Genomic DNA, 24,167 nt, shown 5'->3' on the forward strand with positions numbered 1-24,167 from the left:
CGGTCGTATTTGAACGAATTAAATTCTAGTAAACACGCAGATATTCAAACTCGACTGTTGGCCTTTTTAAAAATGAGCATATTTGGGAAATAAGATGATCTGTTTTAATCAATGACCGTGTCAAGTCGCCTGTCGATAACCTCGACACGAAATTCAAGTGCGACGTGTTCGGTTTTCCACGCTGGGCGAGAGGCGAAGACGAAAGATAATAGTCACATAAATAGAACCAAAGTATCAAAGTCTCATGAGTTTCATTTCAAACATGTTGGGAAAATGCCAGCATTTTTGAATATTTAATAGGATTTTTTTAAACAAAAATAGAAAACGGCGCACCTAATAAAATCATAAAATTCGAGCGAATATCGTCTCAAGTGCATCTGATGTGCTCACATATTTTCATGCCCGTCTACACAGATAAGGTGACCTCTGTTTCATTAATTTGATGTGAATTGATTTCAAACTTTCTTATTTTCTAATTGTCCGTGTGTTCATTATCAAATTCGTAATTATTCACATTCAAAATAAAAAGAGAAAAATTGAACGAGAAGAATAAACTGAGACCCCCAAAAATCCACAGATATATAAAAGCAGTTCATTTTGAGCATCATATCGTGTGTCATTTCTAGGAATCCAGTAAAACATAACGAGCTAACAGGATTATCAGACCATACGACGTGGCATGTGGGATGGGACCTTTGGATCGGGCGGATTTGGGCAACAATTAATCAACTAACCGGCAGTATAGAGAGCGGATTTGTTGATCCACCCGAAATGTTATTACTCGTATCACTTGGCCAGGAATATTAAATTACATTTCTGTTGATACTAGTCTTTCATCCACTCGCTGCTGGATCGCGAAAATCAATAATAAATAAATCAATAATTTAATCTGGGAACCTGACACACTTGCACACGCAATGCTGCCGAAACCCTACACAAAAACCCATTCGAGTGAATCTGCCCAATTTTTCAGTATAAATACGCAGTCATTTGTGAATTCCTATTCAGTTTCAAACTTACACATCAACGTCAAGTCGTGTCAATATTTCTCGTTAATTCGTCGTTAATTACATCTATACATAAGGTAGACCTTTTTTCTAGTTTTATACAACGATATTGACTTCAAAGATTTGAATTTTTGTGAATTATAAAATTACCCTCCAGGCCTCCACCGAAGATGACAAACATCCTCGCCATCATTTTGGCTTATTTGGCCGTTTACTGCAACTGCCAGTCAAACAACCCCGTTGCTTCATCTTCTTCCTGGGCGAAACTGAAAATCTCACCGGACACTTTAAGTTCCATGGAGTACGGCAACTTTCTCGTTGAAATTTACGAACGCGCCAATAATCACGAGGCAGCAATAACAGCCAGCCCAAAAAGGTATTTCTACTCTCCTCTCGCGCTATTGGACCACTCAAGTGCCGTTAGTTCTTACAACGTAGTGACGAAACAACAAGAGATGAGATTCCGCATTGTAATGTGGAGCAACAAAGTCCAAAAACAAGTCGTGAAATATTTGAACGAGATCGTCGGCCACGAAATTAAATCCGATCAAGTGAGAGTCCTCCCCTTGGAGAAGGTCCTTCTTACTAGTTACACACCCCCAGTGGATTTTTGGCTGAATCCATGGTGGACGTACTATGACAAGAGCAAAATTTTAAGTCTTTCTCTGACGTGTTATGACCGGAAAGTTTGCGACAAACTGGCCAATCTAATGCGGACCAACCCCGAACATTTAAACCATTTGAAACTCCTGTACAGTTTGTCATCGCAGACGTCACAAACCAAACAGGCGTATATCACCATCGACAGTATCACTTCCGGTACATTGGTCTTGACTCTTTTAAAGAAATTTCAAATGACAAATCAGATTTATCTGACGGCCAACGACGAGAAGAAAATGTTGAAGGAAACAGCCACAAACATCTTAATGGACACATTTGATGACTCCGAGGTTTGGTCTAGAAACTCGGAAGTTCAAATTTTCAATATTTTAAAAGGTTTGCTGGTCACATCCAGGACGACCATCGAAGAAGAAAATGACAAAATGTGGGACTCTGTTTTCTGGGATGACGACAATTACCGGCCGGACAAGACGGCCAAAACTTTGAACGAAATCGTCAACAAACTGGACAAGGAAACTCAAAAGATATTGACTGACATGTTTCAAAAAGCGGAGAAACATTCGGTCAATTCAAACAGTTGGAATGACGTGAATAGAATCAGTTCAATCATTTCAGGGAAAATGGCAAACGATTTCGATTTCGACGACGTTAAAAAATTATTAGAAGAAAGTATTGACCACGTCCAATGGAACGGGGAGAAGTTCGTGCCCAAACCCATTCAACTGAGCAGAATCAATTTGGCCACATTTCGTGATTCCCAATCGTTTCAAGATCGGAACGTTAGTGTCCATTACACGACCGCCGATCTGTCGGCGCCGATAAAATTTGAAGAATTCGCAGGACTGACCATCGCTGATGAACTCACAGGTTTGGAAAAAAAAAATAAGCAAAAATTTTATTCAATTTGATTTAATTATTGGAGAAAAATTAATTATTCTTCTGGTTAACTCTCGTTTTCTTATTACGACAGATTGACCACCGAACCCATTTCCCGGGTTTCATGTTGCAGAAGGAAATTGCCGCGTCCCTTTGACTTTGAGCTTCAACATCATCATCGCGGCGACAAGATTCAAAATGCGACGTCAACACGGACATTTAGTGAAGGGAAATTTAAGGGGCTGGGAATATTATTGATATGATTTTAATTCATTAGGGGATAGGAATTTCTGTAGTAAAAATTTAATCGCCAGATATGAATATTTCTTTTTTTTTAATTTCGCTTAAATAAACATTATGAAAAAAATACGCCTGCACGCCTCGTTTTTCTTTAAGGAAGTTTTTCACAGTTTCACTATTTTAATTTGACTTATTTCCATTTCATTATTTACTTTACGGGAAAAAATTGGGGAAAATTGATGAATCACGCTCGATATACGGTGAATGATTGGCGCTGCAGATGGGCAACGTTTGGGATCTGTGATATGCTCTCGAGTCTCGACAGGTTCAATAACGTCCTGGGTGTTGAGCGTTGGCTCGGCAATGCGCTTTATTAAGTAAAACATCTCCTCGGCGAATTTAGTTGAATCGTGTCACAGGTTGCGCCAAACAGCTAAACGGTGTCTTACAAAAACATCTTGTAAGTGTTGATCGTCTGCGTGATCGGAAGTGAGAGGAGATGACGGAGAGTCAAAAATCCCGCGAGAGAGGCTGTCACGAATCCGTCGTTTCTCAATTTTGGACACAAACAAACGCCAGTGTTATCGCTGCTCCCAATCAAGACCCGTCGAAGGAATCAACGAAACTGAAAAAAAGGGAGGGGGGAGAGGTCGTCGTCATCGGGGATTAACGAAACCGGACCCAATTCCTACACGTCAATAATCGAAATGTCATCATTTCAGCCCAGGCGACATCTCAATACTCTGCCCGTCCCAAGAAAATTAAAAAAATGAAATGAAAAACATGAGCGGCCGGTGCTGGACGTATGTTGACGTTTCTATCGCATCTGGCATGCTGATTACTCGATGACCCAAACAAATTCATGTTTCGCCAAGCGGATCAATGGCGACATGGCACCGCAAAAATAAAAATAAAAAATAGCAAATCAAACGAAAAGTGAGGAAAGAGAAGGGGGAAAAAATGTAAATCTAATTCATTTTTCCTTCTTTTCACTTTTCATTTTCGAACGGATGACGACGACGAAACAGCACGAGTCCCGTTTCTTTTTTAATAGAGTATCGCCTGCTCCATTCTTTGTCCGTCAACATTTCTATCAGCCATGATGGGTTTAGAGTCGGGTTCAAGAAAAAGAAAACGAGATGGCCAGGTGATTGACCAAGTGATTGACCGACGTGTCCATCAATCCGATTTTTTGTTATCTTGATCAAAATCCTTAAGTGGTCGAAAGTGGTACAATATTTTTACCCGTGAACCTTTATTAGCCCGTCAGGCAAATGTGCAATTTCGCTACCTTTACTGATGCCTAGCTGAATGATGAGCTAAAATGAATTCATTGCGTCCCCCATCCAAAAATAAATAAAATAAAAAGACTTTGGCTCTTTTCTAGCCATCGAGATTTGAGCGTGATTCGACATCGGGGTGCGGTCAGGGCAACCAACGTTCAACAGCAGCCAAAATGATAACGACATTGGATTTTTTTTTTAAACAATAAAAAACAAACAATTTCTCCTTATTGGTAGGGGTAATGTAGTAGCTAGAAGCTGTCACAAGGGCAAGGAGATAGGTCGCACTATCTCGCCAACTATATTTGGAGAACTGTAAGAGAATATTAAACGACAGCGGTGACACCCTATCCAGCAGCGTATATCGTTATCTATTAATTGCCTGTCTATCTTATAAGTCGGGCGAGTAAATGAGCGGGATCATCAACTGCAACCCAATCCTTTTCAGTGGGTTGGAGGTTATATAGTCGGTCGGATGCCCCCCGTCACGTTAGCACTTGGCAGCCAAATAAAACGCCAAAGTTCCAGGAGAAAAAAAAAAGAAAATTCACGGCAGATGTATCAAATTTCGTGCCATTTATCTTTCTTTCAACTGCAAAAGTCAACCAACCGTGATATTTCATTAACCATGAAACGAAGGAAAGAAAGAATTGAGAAAATAAAAATTAATAATAAAAGGATGAGGGCGAAAAGGACGGCATGTAACAAGACTATACGTGCTAGTTGAGTAGGAAAATTGTTTCGATGGGAATGAGACAGCCGGTCGGTTTTTTTCCAATTTCAATTCAAAGAAAAGAATAAAGAAAAAAACAAAAGAAAACGAAGATAAGCGGCCAATGGCGATGCCCGTATACTATTACCGTATTACGCGGCATTTCAGGACGTTTCTTATATTAATAAAGGAAAAAGGTATTAGATCATTTAATTCCGTTTCTTTTCAGCGGCTAAAAGAGAGGGGAAGTGACCATAGAGTGGTTCCGAACGCAGACCACACACACGACAAAATTTACTCACGCATCGCAAACAAAAAACGGACGACATTTGTAGGCACATGTACCGCCACATTTGCTGAGAAACTTTCCGTTCATTGTGAAAAACAAAAACAAAAATTCACGCGTTTTCTCACTTGACATTTTCCCCTCTCGTTTGAATCTGACGTTTGAGCGCGTTTGTGCAATTGTAGCAATTGCAATTGCAGCAATTGTAGGCTACGTCTACGTGGGGATTTAGTGGAAACGTTCTCCGAGCATCACGATTCACGACAATAAAAAGACTCGCTTACTTATCTTTTAACTATAAATAAGCGACTTACCTAAAAGTAACAGGACGTCCCATCACATTTCGTTTTCGGCCGTTTCGGAGAAGCTTCAAATTGTCTTGGTCTCCAGTGAAGATGAACGCAGGTCCTTGGAAATGAAATCACCTCAGCTCTGGATGTTCCGTCAGGTCAAATGCTGGGCCTTGCTGCTGTTGGCGATTGAAGAGCCGATGATTGACTTGTAAGAGACGTCGTCTAGTAGAGAGGAGCTCTGGTAGATTCAAATCCAAATCGGAGACAAACAGTCGGAGTGAAACGCGGCAGATGTCGAAAGAAAAATTGAATCATTGATTCAACACCCAAAAAAAGGTTTTGATGGCGCTCGTTAATTACTTCTCATGGCAGAAACAACCTAAATATACAAAATATACAAAAGAATAAAATGAGATTAATATAAATAACATTATTCTCTTTTCAAAACAGAAATGTCGGGGATAAAAATTAAGACAACAAGTTTAGTGAACGACGGAGACAAGGGCGATTTTTGGGGAGGAGCCTGTGTCTGTCACGAACATATTGGGGGAGGAGCTTATTCATGTCACAATGCGAACACGCTGTGATTGGTCATTCGAGTCGCTGCCCAAACATGCCCAAACAAATCACAACCAGAGATGTCTATAGCATCGCCGTGATGACGCAATGATTTAAATAATGACACGCAATGACACCTACTCTGCACGAACCTCCAGCGACGACAGGATCAGGAACGACAACAGGAGAACCAACAGAAAATGTGTATCATACCATTTACCCGAATCTGCCGCCGGAATATGAAAATCCCCCAAGTTACAGGGACTCGGTCATCCGCTATTTAACGAGTTCGGAACATCTACCATCAATTGAGATTCGTATGTCATTAAAAAATGTTCTTCATGTCTGGATTTAAACGTATGACGATTGAATTTCTTCAAATAAATTTCAAGTTCACTTCATTTCATGTTTCAATTATTTTAATTAAACGTAGTTTATTAGTTCTATAGCTCTAATTTCATGGTAGAAATCATTTCTAACAAATGTCTAGTAACCTGATAAGGGAAACAGACTTTTCTGCAATCTTGCACCCGTGTCTCGACCTTTCAAACTTTACATTCAAACTTCACAACTTTTTCACAACGACTTCACAAAAATAAGATAATCGAATTAAACAAAATTTCTTTTTGAACATTTTTCGAAATAAACAAATAAATTGGAATTCAATTAAAATAACAAGATTAGGCTTTTTAAAATGATAAATGCCTAAACAAAAGTGACCATCTATGAACCATTTTGAAATATTTTCGCAATCTCGATTTCGCAACCTCTGCAATCTTACCCGAGGCTTAAGTGCTTAACCAATCATCTACATACAAATCGACTTAACAAATATAAGATAGTAGCCCTGATCGAATTAAATGAAATTTCTATTTGAATAATGTTGGAAATAAATAAATAAATTAGAATTCAATTAAAATAACAAAATTTGGCAAGATTGAATTAATTTTCATGAAAGTTAAGATTTTTCGAATAATTTGATTTCTGGCCGATTTTTGATTAACTATTTCTTTTTCGAGAAGCCATCTATGAACCGTTTTTTAAACTAAGATTACGCAACCTCTTCTTGCACTTCTTGCACTCCAGTCTTGGCCCATGAAATTCATTCAAATCGAATTATTAAATTAAGATAATCGAATTCCATAAATTTTCTTCTTGAACAATGTTGGAAATATTTAAATGAATTAGAATTCAATGAAAATAAGCAGATTTGGCTTTTCAAAATTACGAAAAAACTAACAAAAAGTGTCTTTGCAATCGTTGCCGCGTCGAAAATCTGATCCGAAGGTATATAGGGGGGCGACGGTCTACCTGAATTTATATCGTTTGAATCTCTGATTCCTCAAGCCTAGACATGTATACCCAAATGTTTTACATTGTTCTCGCGCTGCTCTTTGCGATTAGTCAGCTCGGCATACCAAAAGTGCTCTTTTTAATCGGCTGCCTTCGCTGGGGTGAATTTTGGACAGAGATTATCGCCTGCTACAGTCTACTCCGTAGCTTGAACCCAGAATTGCTTAAAAATCAACCACAGGAAGCTATTCTTACCATTGGTAGTTTACCTGACGATGATCTGACGGCGAAAGATAATAAACTGGTAGCACCAGAGCCAGTTTTAGAACCCCAAGACATTATTTCGGCTGAAGTATCTCCATTCAAAGAACAACTTGAAACGGAAGAGAAAAAGTCGGTACAATTCGACACAAAAGTTGAAAAACCCAAAGAGATCCCGGCAATAGAACAACAACTTGAGACCGGTCAAAACAACCCGGAGCTCAAGAATAACCAAACGCAGGAAGCTATTCTCACCATCGATAGCAAATTATTTGACGACAATCCAGAGCCACCAGTTTCTGAACCCGTAATAGACAATCCGACTGATATACCAGTAGACTGTAATACCGACTTTAATACTGACTATAATTCCGAAGTAATAATACCTCCGTCTAACGAACCACTTGAAATGTTGGACGAGAAAGTGCCGGAGAGTCTGTCGATTTTGCCTGAACCCATCGTCGACAGCACCGGAAATGTGACTAACAATGATCCGGTGCTGGGTGAAACTCAACTGGATGAAATCGCCAAAGAAACGATTATACCCGAGGAAAGTGAACGAGTTGAGGAAGACCCACTAGCAGAGGCTCAGTCTAATAAAATCACTGATGATAAACAATCAATGGATGATGAGATGAGGAGAGTCAATCGAGAGTCTCGGCCGTCAACCGAACGAGACATCGTTGACGAGGTCTCAGCATTGAGCAAGTTGATGGTACCGGACGAAGAGACGATTGTACCTGAGGAATGTAAACAAGTTGAGGAACAGCCAATAGCAGAGGCTCAATACATGAGCACTGCTGATGGCAATCAATTAACAGATGAGGATTCAGTCAATCGTCAGTCTCCTTTGCTAACGGAAGAAGAAATCGATGACGAGCCCACCGGATTGAGTAAATTGATGACACCAGACGAGCAGATGGAAGAGAATCAGGAGGAGGAAAAAGAGGAGGAAAAAGAGGAAGAGGTGAAAGAGAACGAGGGGGACGAGGGGGGCGAGGGGGGTGAGGGGGGTGAGGGGGGCGAGGGGGAAGAGGAGGAGGAGGAAGACGAGGACTTGCTAACGGGAAATGAAAATCCGATTGAAGTCGTCAACACGCCAAAACGTGTCGAAATCAAAGTTCTTAGAGGCGCCAACTTTCCGAAAGCAAAAGATTCCGACAAATATTACGTGTCCGTGCTGGTCGAGGAATGGCACCGCAAAATCTGTTACCAGACAAAGAAATTCAAATCCAAAACGATCCGCGGCAGCCAGCCGGAATGGAACAAACATTTTACCATCAAGACTCAACATCCTGAATCGTGTCTAATTACCATCAAAGTCAAAAAGTCGTCGATATTCGGATTGAAGAAGTCCACGGTCGGCTTCGTTAAAATGGCCGTGTCTGATTTGATGCACGAAGAAAACAGCCATGTCAGTGCGCTGAAGATGCAACTGAACGACAAGTCCAACAATCCAGTGGGCGAAGCATATCTCGAGGTGGACATGAAGATCAGTGATTTGCCGGAAGTCGTTCCCAATCCGGCCGAGGTCAAAAGGCAAGAGCGCAAAGTGAAGGCTCACAAGATCATGAAGAGCCAAGAGATCCAGATACCAGATGGACCAAAACCCGATAGCGGTTCGACCGATTCCCAAATTGAAACGGACGAGAAAAAGCAGGAGATTCCGTATCCGGGGAATATTGCCGAAACCGGAAATGTACCTAACGAAGAATCGGATGTGGTAACTAAATCAAAGAAGAAACTGGTAGCACCAGAGCACGTTTTAGAACTTAAAGACATTATTCCGGCTGAAGAAACTCCGTTAAAAGAACAACTTGAAACGGACGAGAAAAATCCGGTACAAGTCGACACAAAGGTTGAAAAACCCAAAGAGATCCAACTTGAAAAAGAACAGCAACTTGAGACGGGCCAAAACAACCCGAAGCTCAACAATAACCAAACGCAGGAAGCTATTCTCACCATTAATGGTAGCTTATCCAGCGATAATCCAGAGCCAGTTTCTGACCCCGTAGACATTCCGGCTGAAGTAAAAATACCTCCGTCTAACGAACCACTTGAAATGTTGGACGAGAAAGTGCCGGAGAGTCTGTCGATTTTGCCTGAGATAATTGTCGACAGCACCGGAAATGTGACTAACAAAGATCCTGTGGGGGAAACTCAACTGGATGAAATCGCCAAAGAAACGATTATACCTGATGAGGAAAGTGAACATGTTGAGGAACAGCCAGCAGCAGACGAGGCTCAATCCAAGAGCACTGCTGAATCGCTAACTGAACGAGAAATCGATGACGAGGCCCCAGGATTGAGTAAATTGATGACACCAGAAGAGCAGATGGAGGAGAAGCAGGAGGAGGAGAAGGAAGTGAAAGAAGAGGAGGAAAAAGAGGAGGAGAAAGAGAACGAGGAGGAAGAGGACGAGGGGGGCGAGGAGGAGGAGGAAGACGAGGACTTGCTAACGGGAAATGAAAATCCGATTAAAGTCGTCAACACGCCAAAACTTGTCGAAATGAAAGTGGTGAGAGGGGTCAACTTTCCGAAAGCAAAAGATTCCGACCAATATTACTTGTCCGTGCTGGTCGAGGAATGGCACCGCAAAATTTGTTACCAGAACCAGACAAAGGAATTCAAATCCAAAACGATCCGCGATAGATGGAACAAAAACTTTACCATCCAGACTCAACATCCGGAATCGTGTCTAATGACCATCAAAGTAAAAAAGTCGTCGATATTCGGGTTGAAGAAGTCCACGGTCGGCTTCGTTAAAATGGCCGTGTCTGATTTGATGCACGACGAAAATGGCCATGTCAGTGCGTTGAAGATGCAACTGAACGACGAGTCCAACAATCCAGTGGGCGAAGCATGTCTCGAGCTGGATATGAAGGTCGGTGATTTGCCGGAAGTCGTTCCCAGTCCGGCCGAGGTAAAAAGACAAGAGCGCAAACTAAAGGCTCACCAAATCTTGTACCAGAGACACGAAGTAACACTGATGGAAGCGGCCAAAAAGAGACAAGAGAGGATGTTAATGAATGTACCAAATTCCGTGAGCGGTTGGCGGAAGATGAAAAGGTTTCTCGTTAAATACGAATTCCTTCTCCCAGATAAAAGTTACACGAGTCGGCAGTACAAATCTACGAAGTCATAGTTCTGATGGTAAATTTGCAGGTTTTGTCTCAGTTGGGTAAGAGGAGAGAGCAGCAGGAGAATTTTAAGGAGAGAAGGGATAATAGAGGTTGAGATCGAGAGTGGATGGGAAGGAACGGATAGAAAAGAGTTTCATTAATAGGAAGTGCGTTGCCAATTTCGAGTTTTTAAAGAAGATGGTGGACCGGAGAGATGACGAACACCAGGAAGAGTGGAAACCGGAAGTAGACAGGACAGGTGGATGATAAGTGGAGAGGAGGACCGGACGAAGAGACATGATTGACCGGAGTAATCTTTATATTTCTTGTACTTTTATATCTTCCCCTTAATTCTTTACCTTCATTTTTTATTTCTTCTTTATATCTTTTTCTTCTTCTGTCATAATTGGGTCGGATATTGCAAGTATCATCCGACAAAACTTTAATTCGACACCGATTTGATGTTACCTTCGACAAGATGCAACTGCATTTCGACTGGTGCGAGAATACGTAGACACAGTGTAGCAAAAAGTACTTTCGACAATTAGTTTTTAAGATTAGGTTAAGTTAGTTAAGGTAAATTTAAGTTAGGTTAGGTCAAAGTACTTATGCGCTACATCTGTTGTCGAAATATTTTTGTACTATTGTCGGAATGTAGTTGCTTTGCTTGTTGAAGGTGCGTCGAATGGATGTCGAATTAAAGTTTTGTTGGGTGAACGTGTCAATATTCCGACCCGATTTCTTTTCTATTTTTCACCTTCTTTCTTTTTTCAATGATGACCCGAAGATTGAACCGAAGATTGACCCGAGGAAAACCACCAAAAAAGTGGAAACCGTCGATAGAGCTCTGTCGCTGGCTTGTGCGTGGCGACTTGCTGTATTCTTCTGTATTGTACGAGTTGAGATGCACGTAACGGTAAAGCACCCAAGTGTTACATCATTATGACTCCTCTGTAGCCCTCAAAAGCTGTGCGAGATGAGTTGTAAGGGTGTTGCACGCAAGTGTTTTAACCTTTCGTCGTCACCTCTACAGTCCAGAGTTTATAGGTCGTCTTCACCTGCTTGCTATAGCGTATCGACTATCTTGACGTGTGATAGCTGAGCCAGTTTAGAATTCGGAATTCGGCAATTTGCGCATCAATTAAAATTTATCATTTGTACTTTAACCTTTTACGTAGCCTAAAACCTTTCTGAACTATATATAGACCATATACCAAAACACCTATATACATGCATTGCCCACCGAAAAATATGATCTGTTGGTAAATAAAGATAATCAAAACCGACCAATAATCACAGACATTGCTTCATTTCCAAAAAAAAATTTGTTTCATTGGAGAAGAAAAACGATTATGAGGGCGACAACTCCTTTCTCATGCCTACGAAATTGGAAGTAACGAACCAAGAGTTGGATAATGTCCTCCTAAACACCCAAGACTTGTTAACCGAAAACGAGCATCCAATTAAAGTCGACAAAACGCCTAAGCATGTAATGATCAAAAAATCAAAGTGCTGAAGAAAGTCAAATCCACATAACGGTGCGCGGCGGCCAGCCGCGGAATGGAATTAAACAAGGAACCAGGGAACTGGAAGGATCAAAATAGGAAGTTGCCAGCAGTTTGAATTTTTTCAAGATAATGTGGATCGCATAATTACTTTTTTTTGAGCAGCCATCTATGAATTATTCCGATAGATAAATATGGCACACTCTATTGGAATAACCGCATAACTGTTTTAATTTTTTCAATAAATGATTCGAAATTCAGAAAATCTGTAACATCAGCAAAAGTGACAAGTTTTCCTTGGAAGTCCGGCGATAAGAGCACTAGTCAAAACTCCAAATCAAATGCGAAAATGATTCATCAAGTCAACAAGCCTGAATTCGACACGCGATGGCCACTAAAATAAAACACCAAAGAAAAAACAAGAACGCTGTATCAAGTGGGCTTCAGCCGTCGATCAGTTCGACCCTTGCCAAAGAATTGAAAACGCAATGTGGCTGTGCAATAACCTCTAATGGCAAATGAATTTGATGAAGAGATGTCCTACCTTGAAGTTGGAGATCAGCAGTCGTCAAAGAAACAGCCGGACGTTGGATTAGGCGCAGATCCAACTCGCCTAGTTCCAGTTGCGTCCATTCCATTCTTCGGGCTGGCCTTGGATTTTCCGCATTCCATTCGGATGTCGTCGGAGGTGATGAAACGGCCGTTCATTTCCGTGACGCAAAGTTCGTCCATAGTCAACCTCACTGCCCTGGTGTTGACAAAACTGGAAAATCAGTTTCACTTGTTCACATTGATTGAGATTCATTCAATTCACTCCACAAACTTGCGACTAGGCGACTGCTACACTACCCTCTACGCTTCACACTATTGAGAAACTGACAAGGTAAAAGCGAAAACGCCCAACAGAAGAAAAGATCCGCTTTTGTTTAAACTGCGGTTGGAAAAAGGAGGATAGGCTTGATTGGTTTCATTTTCTACCCATTACCTTTATTAGAGAAAATGATGCCGTAATGGCCGCTAACTATTAAGCCAACCTATCCTCCTTTTTTCCACAGGTCAATCGTCTTGTATTGGGGCGTTGTCACTGGCCTCTGAGATTGGTGCAAGTAAAATAGAAACCCCTAGCTGAGACTATTTTAGAGGTTAAAAAAACAAATGCGACCTTCAATTTAACCGTTTCTTTTTCTTTTTTTTTTAAATCCTTCCCTTTGGCTCTCATCCATCCCTCACTTCGGTTATCCTCGAGCTAAATAAGGCATAAGGCAACATGCAGCAAAAATGAAGTGAAAATAGTTGCTGCCTGCAATGCTTGTTGCCATCCATCCCATCCTCTTTGGTTGGCGGGGATTTTCCTCATTTGTGCCGTCGCAAATTCAAACAAGAGTATAGCCTCGAGTATAGCAGCTGTGAACTGGATGTGAAGCTCAATAGCAAGACTAATTCAATTGAGCATATGGCGTATTATTTCTACAGGAGCAATTGCTACGGGAATTATCCGTTGGGTTGAACATTACGCAATTCGGTTGCTGGAAGTGACGTCACTCTAATCTGCCGCGCTTACGTCTTCACTTCACGAAGTTGCTGGCGATGCCGCGATGGAAACGATTTCCTTCAGAGTTACAAGTTAGTCTCGAATGCCATTTGAAATGAATTTGGAGTTTTACTTTTTTTTTTAATTACGACAGATAATCACCGTTTCCTGCAGACCAACCGAACCGATGTGAATCCAACAAACGGTTGGGCCTAACCCAACCGAACAGTCCAGCGTCAGTTGACGCATGATGAATGAGAACATTTGCACAGCTGTTATTAATTTTACATTTGATATCATAGACGTTTAAGTAAGGCTACTGTGAATAAATCGATCGGATACCTTTCCAGGTCTGAAAAAATAAAAATGTCGAAAAAGAATCAATCGCTAGTCTGTTAGTTTGATCAAAATATGCCTGTCTAATAAAAAGAAAAAATACGCAATGAGACCCGCAAATAGTGAAAAATAAATGTGTCCTACCTTGGAGGATGAAGGGCAAGTATCACTGGGCAATTGGGGACATCTCCTGTTACTCCATACAAGTGCAGAATTTGGGGATTCAGAAATTAAAAATGAAAAGAGAAATTGTCGTGAATACATTTGTGCTCACATGGATGTAGGCTACACGATGACGAGAAGAATACAAGGACAGGTGAGGAAGAGCCAAGCCGTCCATCATCGATGGATAATCCAATCCAACGGGTTGCTGTTCAGCACCTACAAAGTCAAACAAAAAGAAGAAAGCATGATTGTCAAAATTTAGAAATATAACAGCATACAGAATTTACCATTCACCCCAGCACGAAAAAAGCAATTATCAATTTAAAAAGTGAGCTTTGTTGGTGGAATAATTATCGTCAGTTATTGCTATATCACTTTAGAACTACCACATAATAGCTGCCGATAAATGTTTAAAGAGGTGTGCAAAGTAACTGAAACTGATTGTTTTGACAGCCGAAAATGATAGAAAACAAAGAAATATCTACGTAAAACGGTAAAACTTCGTTGGCGCGCAAGAAGGGCCAGATTTTGGAATTATTACACAAACACAAAGTTTAACGCAAGTAGATAATTAGTAGATAATCTACGAAAGTAAATCAATTGTCGGGTACCTGGGCATAATCCCGTCGCGAGTGACTGCAGGTGTGACGGAAGCGAACACTGAAGTGATCCAACTCGCCAGTGAAGTAAGACAAGTTGTATTAGCATAAAAAGTAGGGAAGCTGGTTGATCGTACGTCGCGAAGATACAGATGGAGCAGAACGTTGGTGGAAGCCACTCTTCTCTCATGGACAAAAGCCAGCATTGGCTCAAGGATCTCCGTGCCAGGACCACACGATTCCATAAAGAAACTGCGTTGTAGACTAGACCGACATCGGCTGTGGACTAGCAATCTCAGGGGACGTAACACATAGACATAGTGCTGTAAAAACAAGTTGGGAATTAAAAAGAAAGCTTTAAAAACAAAAATAAGATTTTTGCGTCTTACTTGAAGATTTTTAGATTAAACTCCTCCAACTTTTCACTAAAGAACGGCTTCTGGCGGGAAAGTATGGCAACAAAAGGCATCCCCATGAAGACAAAATGTGACCGGAGCTAGTATTCAGCAACACCAGGATTCCACACCCCAACCACATGTGAAATTAACTAACATGGATTAGCTAACGGTAGCAGCCAACGGGTCAACTAAGAAAAATGAAGATCTACGAACTATTATGATGTACGACAACGCCTTTTCTGCTTCTGGCTTCTGGGCAGGAACTTCTCAGTGATTACCAAAACCAAGAACAAATAAAGTGCTAAGAATGTCATTTTAAGTAATAAGCTGACAACTGAGCTTACAGTTTAACATAATCATCTCAACAATTAGCTTTTGTAGGAATAGAAATACCAGAGGCAGGATTGCAGGAACAAGCTCATAGATGGGGGATCTAGCGTGCTCTGTAAAAAAATGTATTACATTAATGAAAATATGGCATTAATAAAGGATATAAATTTTTACCTTTTCTAAGAAGCACACTGAAATGTTCATGATGAAACTACCGTAAAAACGGAATTCACAGCAACCAACATTATTACTCTTCAAGTTGAGATAAATTTCCTGATGCTAAAGGAAGTGTCATGAAGTATTGCAGTAGCTCGGTGATAGGTGATATTGATGCTTATTACCTTTATCATATGGGTGATGAATTTAGAAAGGCATTTGACGTGGTGTGGTTGTTGTGGTAGCAGTAATGGGAAAATACCTTATCTCCACACATTTGTATTCCACGATATGTGGGCTTCAAACATGGGTTTTAGGCTTTTGACAGCATGAGGATCTAAAGGATGTAAAGTGACTGAGCCCTCAGTAAACTTGTTAGAATAATGACCATGGAATGACTGACAGACTGACAGTATGCATCTAGAACTTGAAGAATAAATTAGTATTATATAAAAATAAGGACACTAGGTCAAGATAGACCTGCATAAGATATGAAGTTCAATTTGGTAATTGAAATCACAGGAATAACAATAAAATAAGTAAAAATTAGCAACAATTTGTTTCGCCCATTTCGCCTCATTTCACGAAGTGAACAATAATAAGGACGACACGACACTGCAGACATCTATTATTAAGTTTTGAATCTTAAGTTTAGTTGCACCATTGCAGTCACAACCTCACACCTCTGACAGACTCACAGCCGCTCACAGCTCACAGTCTCAGTTGCTCACACAGCTCACAGATATACAGATATGAGTATGATATTACACGTCGTAACTTAAATAAGTTATTACTTCAAAACAAATTTAAAAAAAGTTAAACAGCGGAGATCGGATAATGAGTTGGAATGAGAATTGAATAATGCAATGTCGCAAGCCGAAAAAAACTATTGCAACGTCAGGCCGCTAGGTGCGCTGCAGTCTGACGTTGCACTACTTTTTTGCCTCTTGGTGTAGTATTGAATCTTCCGGTGCAACGTCAGCCCCTTACTTCTACCCCATTTAATCATTTATGCCTGCTGGAGTGCTGGCTGCTGGGCTACTACTCCCGTCAGAGGCGCTGCGGCCAGATTGTTTTGGATATTATTTTCTTTGACGTTTGTGTCATTCGGTTTCTTTCGTGCAGCGTGTGAATATGTTTGGGAGGTATTCAGTGTGTGAATTTATGACAACACTTAGACTTGCGGGAAATCACACACACAACATAAGATTCGTGCATGTCAATAAAAAACAATAAAAATTCTCTTCTCAGACATCTAGCAAAAGGATGGCAAGACAGTTTAATTAATTTATGGTTTTTTACGATTGTGGGAATTGGACATCTTTTGTCAATTTGAGAAACTTTGGCCGTTTGCCGACAGGATTCCGCAGCATCGGACATTGACAACTCTAAATTGGTAAGTGGAATTTGTCTAACCTTGAACTTGTATGTTCTCATAACACATACATGTTTTATTTTTTGGGAGGTGAGACATTTTCGAAATATGCCAAGCGTACTGTACATATGTCATTGGCCATATAGAAACTTATTGAAAAACAATTGCGTATTTCCAACATTGTTGTTGACCTTATTGGTCAGCCTTCACAACAAACGTTTCTTTTCTCAGAACTGCTTTATTCCTAAAATTCTTAGTATAGGCCCAAAACGACGCATCGTCGATTCCTGTTCGGAGTTATTAGCTGTGGCCTGATGGATGGGATCATCAGTTGCTGTTTTTATTTGTTAAGTAGAGTTGTTCTTTTTCGTCGTTCGTTAGAGAAAATCTGAAACCGTTTAATTTTGAATTTATTGGCGTCTTGCAGTTAAAATGGCACAACAAGTAATTGCTAGCGCTGCCTCTTCAACGCAGTCGAAACTACCGGCCATTTCATTAGCGTCGTCATCTTTTTGGTGCCAAACGAAAGCTGCTGTCGAGGAATTCGATTTCGAATGGACGATTGAAAAACTAGCATTTCTTGTTGATGGTGGAATATGGGAAACGTTGAAATCGGCCGATTTTTTTAATAACTTCAGTCTGAGTCTTAACTTGGATCCGGATTTCCAAAATGTAGAAATTCAGCTGCTTTATCCAGCGCATTTTGCATATCCGATCAAAGTTGAAGTCATCATTTCCAATGAAAAATGCAAGACAATTTTCCGGAACTGGCAGAAGACCACCAGTATTTCGCAAAACACTAGATCCCCTGTAACAGTGTTTACGGTTAGAAAAAAAGCCTTGCTCGACTATGGGAATTTTGTAAAACAAAATATCACCATTTACTGCAAAATCGAAGTTTTGAAAAGAAATGTACTGATGGGAAAAGCTACAGCAACCGAGAGATATATTCACAAGACGCCTATCATAAACGACAGTCGGCAAAACTATCAGGGATTTATTGAGATCCTCCATCAACACGAAGAACTTTTTGAAAAGATGTCGCTAAGTGATGTCACTTTTAACATTCGTGGCCGAAAATTAACAGGCCACAAGATCATTTTAGCCATGATGAGTCCGGTGTTTGCAGCCATGTTTCAGCACCCGACGAAAGAGATGCAAACCGGCGAGGTGGAAGTCGAGGACGTCGATCCCGATGTCTTTCAAGAACTTCTTCGCTACTTGTACACCGGCTCGACACAATCAACAGCAATGGACGTTATGGCACCGGCACTTTTGGCTGCTGCCGACAAATATCTGCTGGAACACTTGAAAACTTGGTGTGAAACTCATCTGATTCGCCAAATGTCCGCCAAGAACTGCCTGGATTTGCTGACTCTCACCACCCACCATCCAGCGGAGCACCTGAAGAAATATGCCATCGAGTACTTCCGCCGTTATCCGGGTAAGTTCATACTGAAGTAATTTCATCAAAAAATATTCCTTTATTAATCGTCGTTCTGATTGTTTTTTCCAGGTGAGGTCATGGATTCAAACGAATGGAAAAAGATGAAGGAAGAAAATCCGGCGTTGTTGTGTGACTTGCATCAAATGGTTTTCACAGCCCCGACTGTCTAGAAGTCCTCGAACATTCACTACTCTCCGCTGGAGAAAGTCAGCTTTCCTTTTCAATGGTTTTCTTGCTCGAATAACTAAGACACGCAAATTTTGCTGTTTGTTTCATGCGATGTGGTGTATGGACACGAGTTCTTATTCTTCTAATACAGACACTTTCATAATAGTTTACTCATTTTAATTTCCCGGGTGATTTTCTTTATTAGCCCAAACAAATAATTCTTTAACGAATTGTAGTTGGGTGAATATTAAGTTCCATTGGGGGCAACACATACGGTTAAATATTTGTCCATATTTCCCATGTTAATTCGTGAATCGTGATATTAATCAGATCCAACTGATTGCCGGAAATGATCTTTCTATGTCTGAAAGTTATTTTACCACAATTAATTGCCATCATAACGTTCGTCGTCGTAGCGGTAAATGTGACATCGATATTTCCTTTGGGTACAGCCGATGCCCATCCATCAAGCACAAGGCAGGAGAGTAGCATCAAGCTGTTGATGAAGGGGGAAGGTAACATTCGCCCATTTCGAATACAAACCTTAAATACAAAAATACAAAAATGTCTCAAGGGCAAGGCGAGGAGACGAGGTCGCACTATCTCGCCAACTATTTAGGAAAGAATATTGGACGACAGCGGTGACACCCTATCCAGCAGCGTATATCGTTATCTAATTGCCTGTCTATCTTACGTCAGGCGAGTAAATGAGCGGGAGCATCAACTGTAACCCAATCCTTTTCAGTGGGTTGGAGGTTATAGTCGCTCGGTTGCCCCGTCCGAAGGGGACCATTGTTGCTGTGGCTGGGGAAGCCTCGTCTGGCTCCGATTCAGAACAGATGACAATTGCAGCTCAACGGTTGTTGGTACGAATTAAACGGACGGCCAACGGACGGAACGATAAGATGGTCGGTACGGATCTCGGGCAGAACGGAAGGCTTATTCGTCTTTATATATAAGGGAAATAAGATAGTCTGTTTTAATCAATGACCGTGTCATGTCGCCTGTCGATAGCCTCGACACGAAATTCAAGTGCGACGTGTGTGATTTTCACGAAATGTTTTCCACGCTGTCGAGTCGCGAAGTCCGAAGCTATCACATAAATAGAACCAAAGTATCAAAGTCTCATGAATCTCATTTCCAACATGTTGGGAAAATGCCAGCATTTGTTAATAATATTTAACAGGATTAAAAAAAATAAAAATAAAGCTGGCACTAATAAAATAAAAAAATTCTTGCGAATATCGTCTCAAGTGTATTTGATGTGCCCACCTATTTTAAATCTACACATATAATGTAAACCTGTTTCATTAATATGATTTTTGATTCCAAAATTTCTTATTTATTAATTGTCCCAAAAGAGAAAAATTTACCGAGAAGAATAATCTGAGACCCCCAAACATCTACAGGTTCATTTTTAACATCATATCGTATTTCATTTCTAGGAATCCAATACTCGGCTATCTTTAAAAAAAAAAACATCACGAGCCATAGAATTATCAGACCATACGACGTGGGATGGGACTTTGGATTGGGTGGATTTGGGCAACTCATCAATCAATCAATCAATTATCCAGCAGTAGACAGCGGATTTGTTGATGCAACCGAAATGTTATTACTCTTATCACTTCGCCGGGAATATTGAAATTACATTTCTGTTTTTAGCGGTTTTTAGTCTTACACTCGATGTTGGATGGCGCAAACCAATAATAAATAAATAAATAATTTAATAAGGAACCCGACACACTTGCACACGTAATGTGAAACTCTATTCGTGCGAAACTCTATACAAAAACTCATTCGAATGAATAATTTTGCCCAATTTTCCAGTATGAACACGCAGTCATTCGTGAATTCCTATTCAGTTTCAAACTTACACATCAACGTCAAGTCGTGTCAATATTTCTCGTTAATTCGTCGTTAATTACATCGATACAGAAGGTAGACCCCTTTTCTAGTTTTATTCAACGATATTGACTTCAAAGATTTGAATTTTTGTGAATTATAAAATTACCCTCCAGGCCTCCACCGAAGATGAAAAACATCCTCGCCATCATTTTGGCTTATTTGGCCGTTTGCTGCTACTGCCAGTCAAGCAACCCCGTTGCTTCATCTTCTTCCTGGGCGAAACTGCGAATCTCACCGGACACGTTCAGTTTCAAGGAGTACGGTAACTTTGTCGTTAGAATTTACGAACACGCCAATAATCACGGGGCAGAAACAGCCAGCCAAAAAAGGTATTTCTACTCTCCTCTCGCGCTATTGGACCACTCAAGTGCCGTCAGTTCTTACAACGGTGTGACGAAACAGCCAGAGATGAGATTCCGCATTGAAATGTGGAACGTCAAAGTCCAAAAAGAAGTTGTACAACATTTGAGTGGAATTACTGGTCATCCAATCAAATCGTATCAAGTGAGCGTCATTTCCTTGGAGAATTTGATTCTCATCAGCGGCTCACCCCCAGTGGATTTTTGGCTGAATCCATGGTGGACGTACTATGACGGCAGAAAAACCCTTTGGCTTTCTCTGTCGTGTTATGAGCAGAAAGTCTGCGACAAACTGGCCAATGCAATGCGATGGGATCCCACTCAATTCGCACATTTCAAACTCTTGTACAGTTTTTCGTCGCATCCGACGTGGCAAACCAAACAGGCGACCATTAGCATCGACAGTATCACTTCCGGTCGATTGGTCTCGACTTATTTAAAGAAATTTCAAATGACAAATCAGATTTATCTGACGGCCGACGACGAGATGAAAATGTTGAAGGAAACGACCACACAAATCCTAAGGAACACATTTGAAGAAAACGAGGTTTGGTCTAGAAACACGGAAGTTGAAATTTTCAATATTTTAAAAGGTTTGCTGGTCACATCCAGGACGACCATCAAAGAGCAAAGTGATAAAATGTGGGACTCTGTTTTCTGGGATGACGACAATTACCGGCCGGACAAGACGGCCAAAAATTTGAACGAAATCGTCAACAAACTGGACAAGGACTCTCAAAAGATATTCATTGACATCATGTTTCAAACGGAGGAACATTTGGAATTCTCAAACAGTTGGGCTGACGTGGACGGAATCAGTTCAGTCATTTCAGGGAAAATGGCAACCAATTCCGATAGTTCCCGGCGAGTCGATATTTCAATAGAAGAAATGGTAAAATTATTTCAAGATAGTAGAAATAGAGACCACGTCCAATGGAACGGGGAGAAGTTCGTGCCCAAACCCATTCAACTGAGCAGAATCAATTTGGCCACATTTCGTGATTCCCAATCGTTTCAAGATCGGAACGTCAGTGTCCGTTACACGATTGCCGATCTTTCGGCGGCGATCAAATTTGTAGAACGCTAAGGACTGAAAATCACTGATGAACTCAAAGGTTTGAAAAAAAAAGGAATAAAAATTTGATTCATTTTATTTAATTATTGGAGAAAAATTAATTATTCTTCTGGTTAACTCTCGTTTTTTTTATATAACAACAGGGTGACCACCGGACCCATTTCCCGGGGGTTTGATGTTGCAGAAGAGTATTGCGGCGTCCCTCGTTGAGTTTTCAACATCATCATCGCGGCGACACCATCCAAAAGACAAGGGCATTTGGGGAAGGGAAATTTAAGATGGGGAGGGGAATATTATTGATATGATTCTAATTCATTTTTCATTATGGGATAAGAATTTCTTTTAAAAAAATGATTTAATTGCCAGATGAAAATATTTATTTTTTAAAAATTTCGCTTAATTAAACATTATGAAAAAAATACGCCTACACACCTCGTTTTTCTTTGAGGAAATTTTTCACAATTTTTAATTTGATTTTAATTCCATTTAATTATTTACTTTTCTCACGGACGCAGGATAGGAGAGCGCAGGAGAAATCGATTCTAATTCGTAAAGAATGTTAAGTTCAACAATAATTTCAAGCCGAATTGTGATCATTAATCATTTCTTTTTCGAGCAGCCATCTAGGAACCATTATTGAAATAAGATTTCGCAACCTCTGAAACCTTGCACTCGAGTCTTAGCCCATCATCTACATTGAAATCGAATCAATAAAAATAAGATAATCGAATTCCATGAAATTCATTTTTGAATAATGTTGGAAATAAATAAATTAATTCGAATTCAAATAAAACAATTTGGCAAGATGAAATTAATTTTCATGAAAGCTAAGTTAAGATTTTTCGAATAATTTCAGACCAACTTTTGATTAATTACATCTTTTTCGCCATCAGCCATCTATGAGACATTTTTGGATTAATGTTTCGCAATTTCGATTTCGCAATTTCGATTTCGCAACCTGTAAAATCCCGAGTCTACATGAGTCTTGGCCCATCGTCTACATTGAAATCGAATTAATAAAATTAAGATAATCGAATTCAATGAAATTTCTTGTTGAACATTGTTGGAAAAATATTAATGAACTCGATTTCAATTAAAATAAAAAGATTTGGCTTTTCAAAATTGCGAAATATCTAACAAAAAGTGACTTTGCAATCGTTGCCACGCCAATAATCCGATCCGAAGGTATAAAGGGGGGCTACCGTTTGTCTGCAGTCATATCGTCTTTAAATGTCTGACTCACCAAGCCTTTTAAAGATGGAATCACAGTGGATTTACTACGTTCTCGCTGTGCTTTTTGCCATTTCTAAGCTCGGCCTACCACAGGCCTTGTTATTAATTGGCGGCCTTTACTGGGGAAAAATGTTGGTCGATTATATTTTTACCCCCCGCCAATTACAACCTGAACCGGAGAACTCTGTACAAGTAGACACAAAAGTCGAAAAACCCAAAGAGATCCCCGAAATAGAACAACAACTTGAGACCGGTCAAAACAACCCGGAGCACAAGAACCAAACGCAGGAAGCTATTCTCACCATCGATAGCAAATTATTTGACGACAATCCAGAGCCACCAGTTTCTGAACCCGTAATAGACAATCCGACTGATATACCAGTAGACTTTAATACCGACTTTAATACTGACTATAATTCCGAAGTAATAATACCTCCGTCTAACGAACCACTTGAAATGTTGGACGAGAAAGTGCCGGAGAGTCTGTCGATTTTGCCTGAACCCATCGTCGACAGCACCGGAAATGTGACTAACAATGATCCGGTGCTGGGGGAGACTCAACTGGATGAAATCGCCAAAGAAACGATTGTACCTGAGGAAAGTGAACGAGTTGAGGAAGACCCACTAGCAGATGCTCAGTCTAATAAAATCACTGATGATAAACAATTAATAGATGATGAGATAAGGAGAGTCAGTCGAGAGTCTCGGCCGTCAACCGAACGAGACATCATTGACGAGGTCTCAGCATTGAGCAAGTTGATGGTACCGGACGAAGAGATGATTATACCTGAAGAAAGTGAACGAATTGAGGAACAGCCAGCAGCAGACGAGGCTCAATCCACGAGCACTGCTGATGGCAACCAATTAACAGATGAGGATTCAGTCAATCGTCAGTCTCCTTTGATAGCGGAAGAAGAAATCGATGACGAGGCTACAGGATCGAGTAAATTGATGACACCAGACGAGCAGATGGAAGAGAATCAGGAGGAGGAGAATGAAGTGAAAGAAGAGGAGGAAAAAGAGAATCAGG

The 24,167-nt window shown here is 40.5% G+C and overlaps 1 protein-coding gene and 1 long non-coding RNA gene across 3 annotated transcripts; one reads left to right on the forward strand and one right to left on the reverse strand.

Moving 5' to 3' along the window:
- Positions 1-979: 979 nt before the first annotated feature.
- LOC124204824 lies at positions 980-22,323 on the forward strand. 2 transcript variants are annotated; one of them, XM_046602037.1, is made up of 3 exons: positions 980-1,084; positions 20,584-21,944; positions 22,048-22,323. In XM_046602037.1, exon 2 carries the CDS (start codon positions 20,597-20,599, stop codon positions 21,914-21,916), a length of 1,320 nt encoding a protein of 439 aa, XP_046457993.1. In that variant the 5' UTR covers positions 980-1,084; positions 20,584-20,596; the 3' UTR covers positions 21,917-21,944; positions 22,048-22,323. The 2 variants fall into 2 exon arrangements, with proteins under 2 accessions (XP_046457993.1, XP_046457992.1); XM_046602036.1 differs by lacking the exons at positions 20,584-21,944; positions 22,048-22,323 and adding exons at positions 1,165-2,495; positions 2,599-2,873.
- Positions 14,618-15,651, reverse strand: LOC124204827. Its single transcript, XR_006879131.1, has 4 exons — positions 15,591-15,651; positions 15,431-15,529; positions 15,078-15,349; positions 14,618-15,011 (listed from the first exon to the last, which is right to left on the reverse strand). It is a non-coding gene; the product is annotated as an uncharacterized LOC124204827 (long non-coding RNA).
- Positions 22,324-24,167: the final 1,844 nt, after the last annotated feature.

This window comes from Daphnia pulex, chromosome 10 (assembly GCF_021134715.1).
Source record: "Daphnia pulex isolate KAP4 chromosome 10, ASM2113471v1".
Taxonomy (NCBI): Eukaryota; Metazoa; Arthropoda; class Branchiopoda; order Diplostraca; family Daphniidae; genus Daphnia; species Daphnia pulex.

What these genes read in the sequence shown, in the direction of transcription:
- LOC124204824 (XM_046602036.1), top strand. Translation starts at nt 1,178, where the DNA reads ATGACAAACATCCTCGCCATCATTTTGGCTTATTTGGCCGTTTACTGC.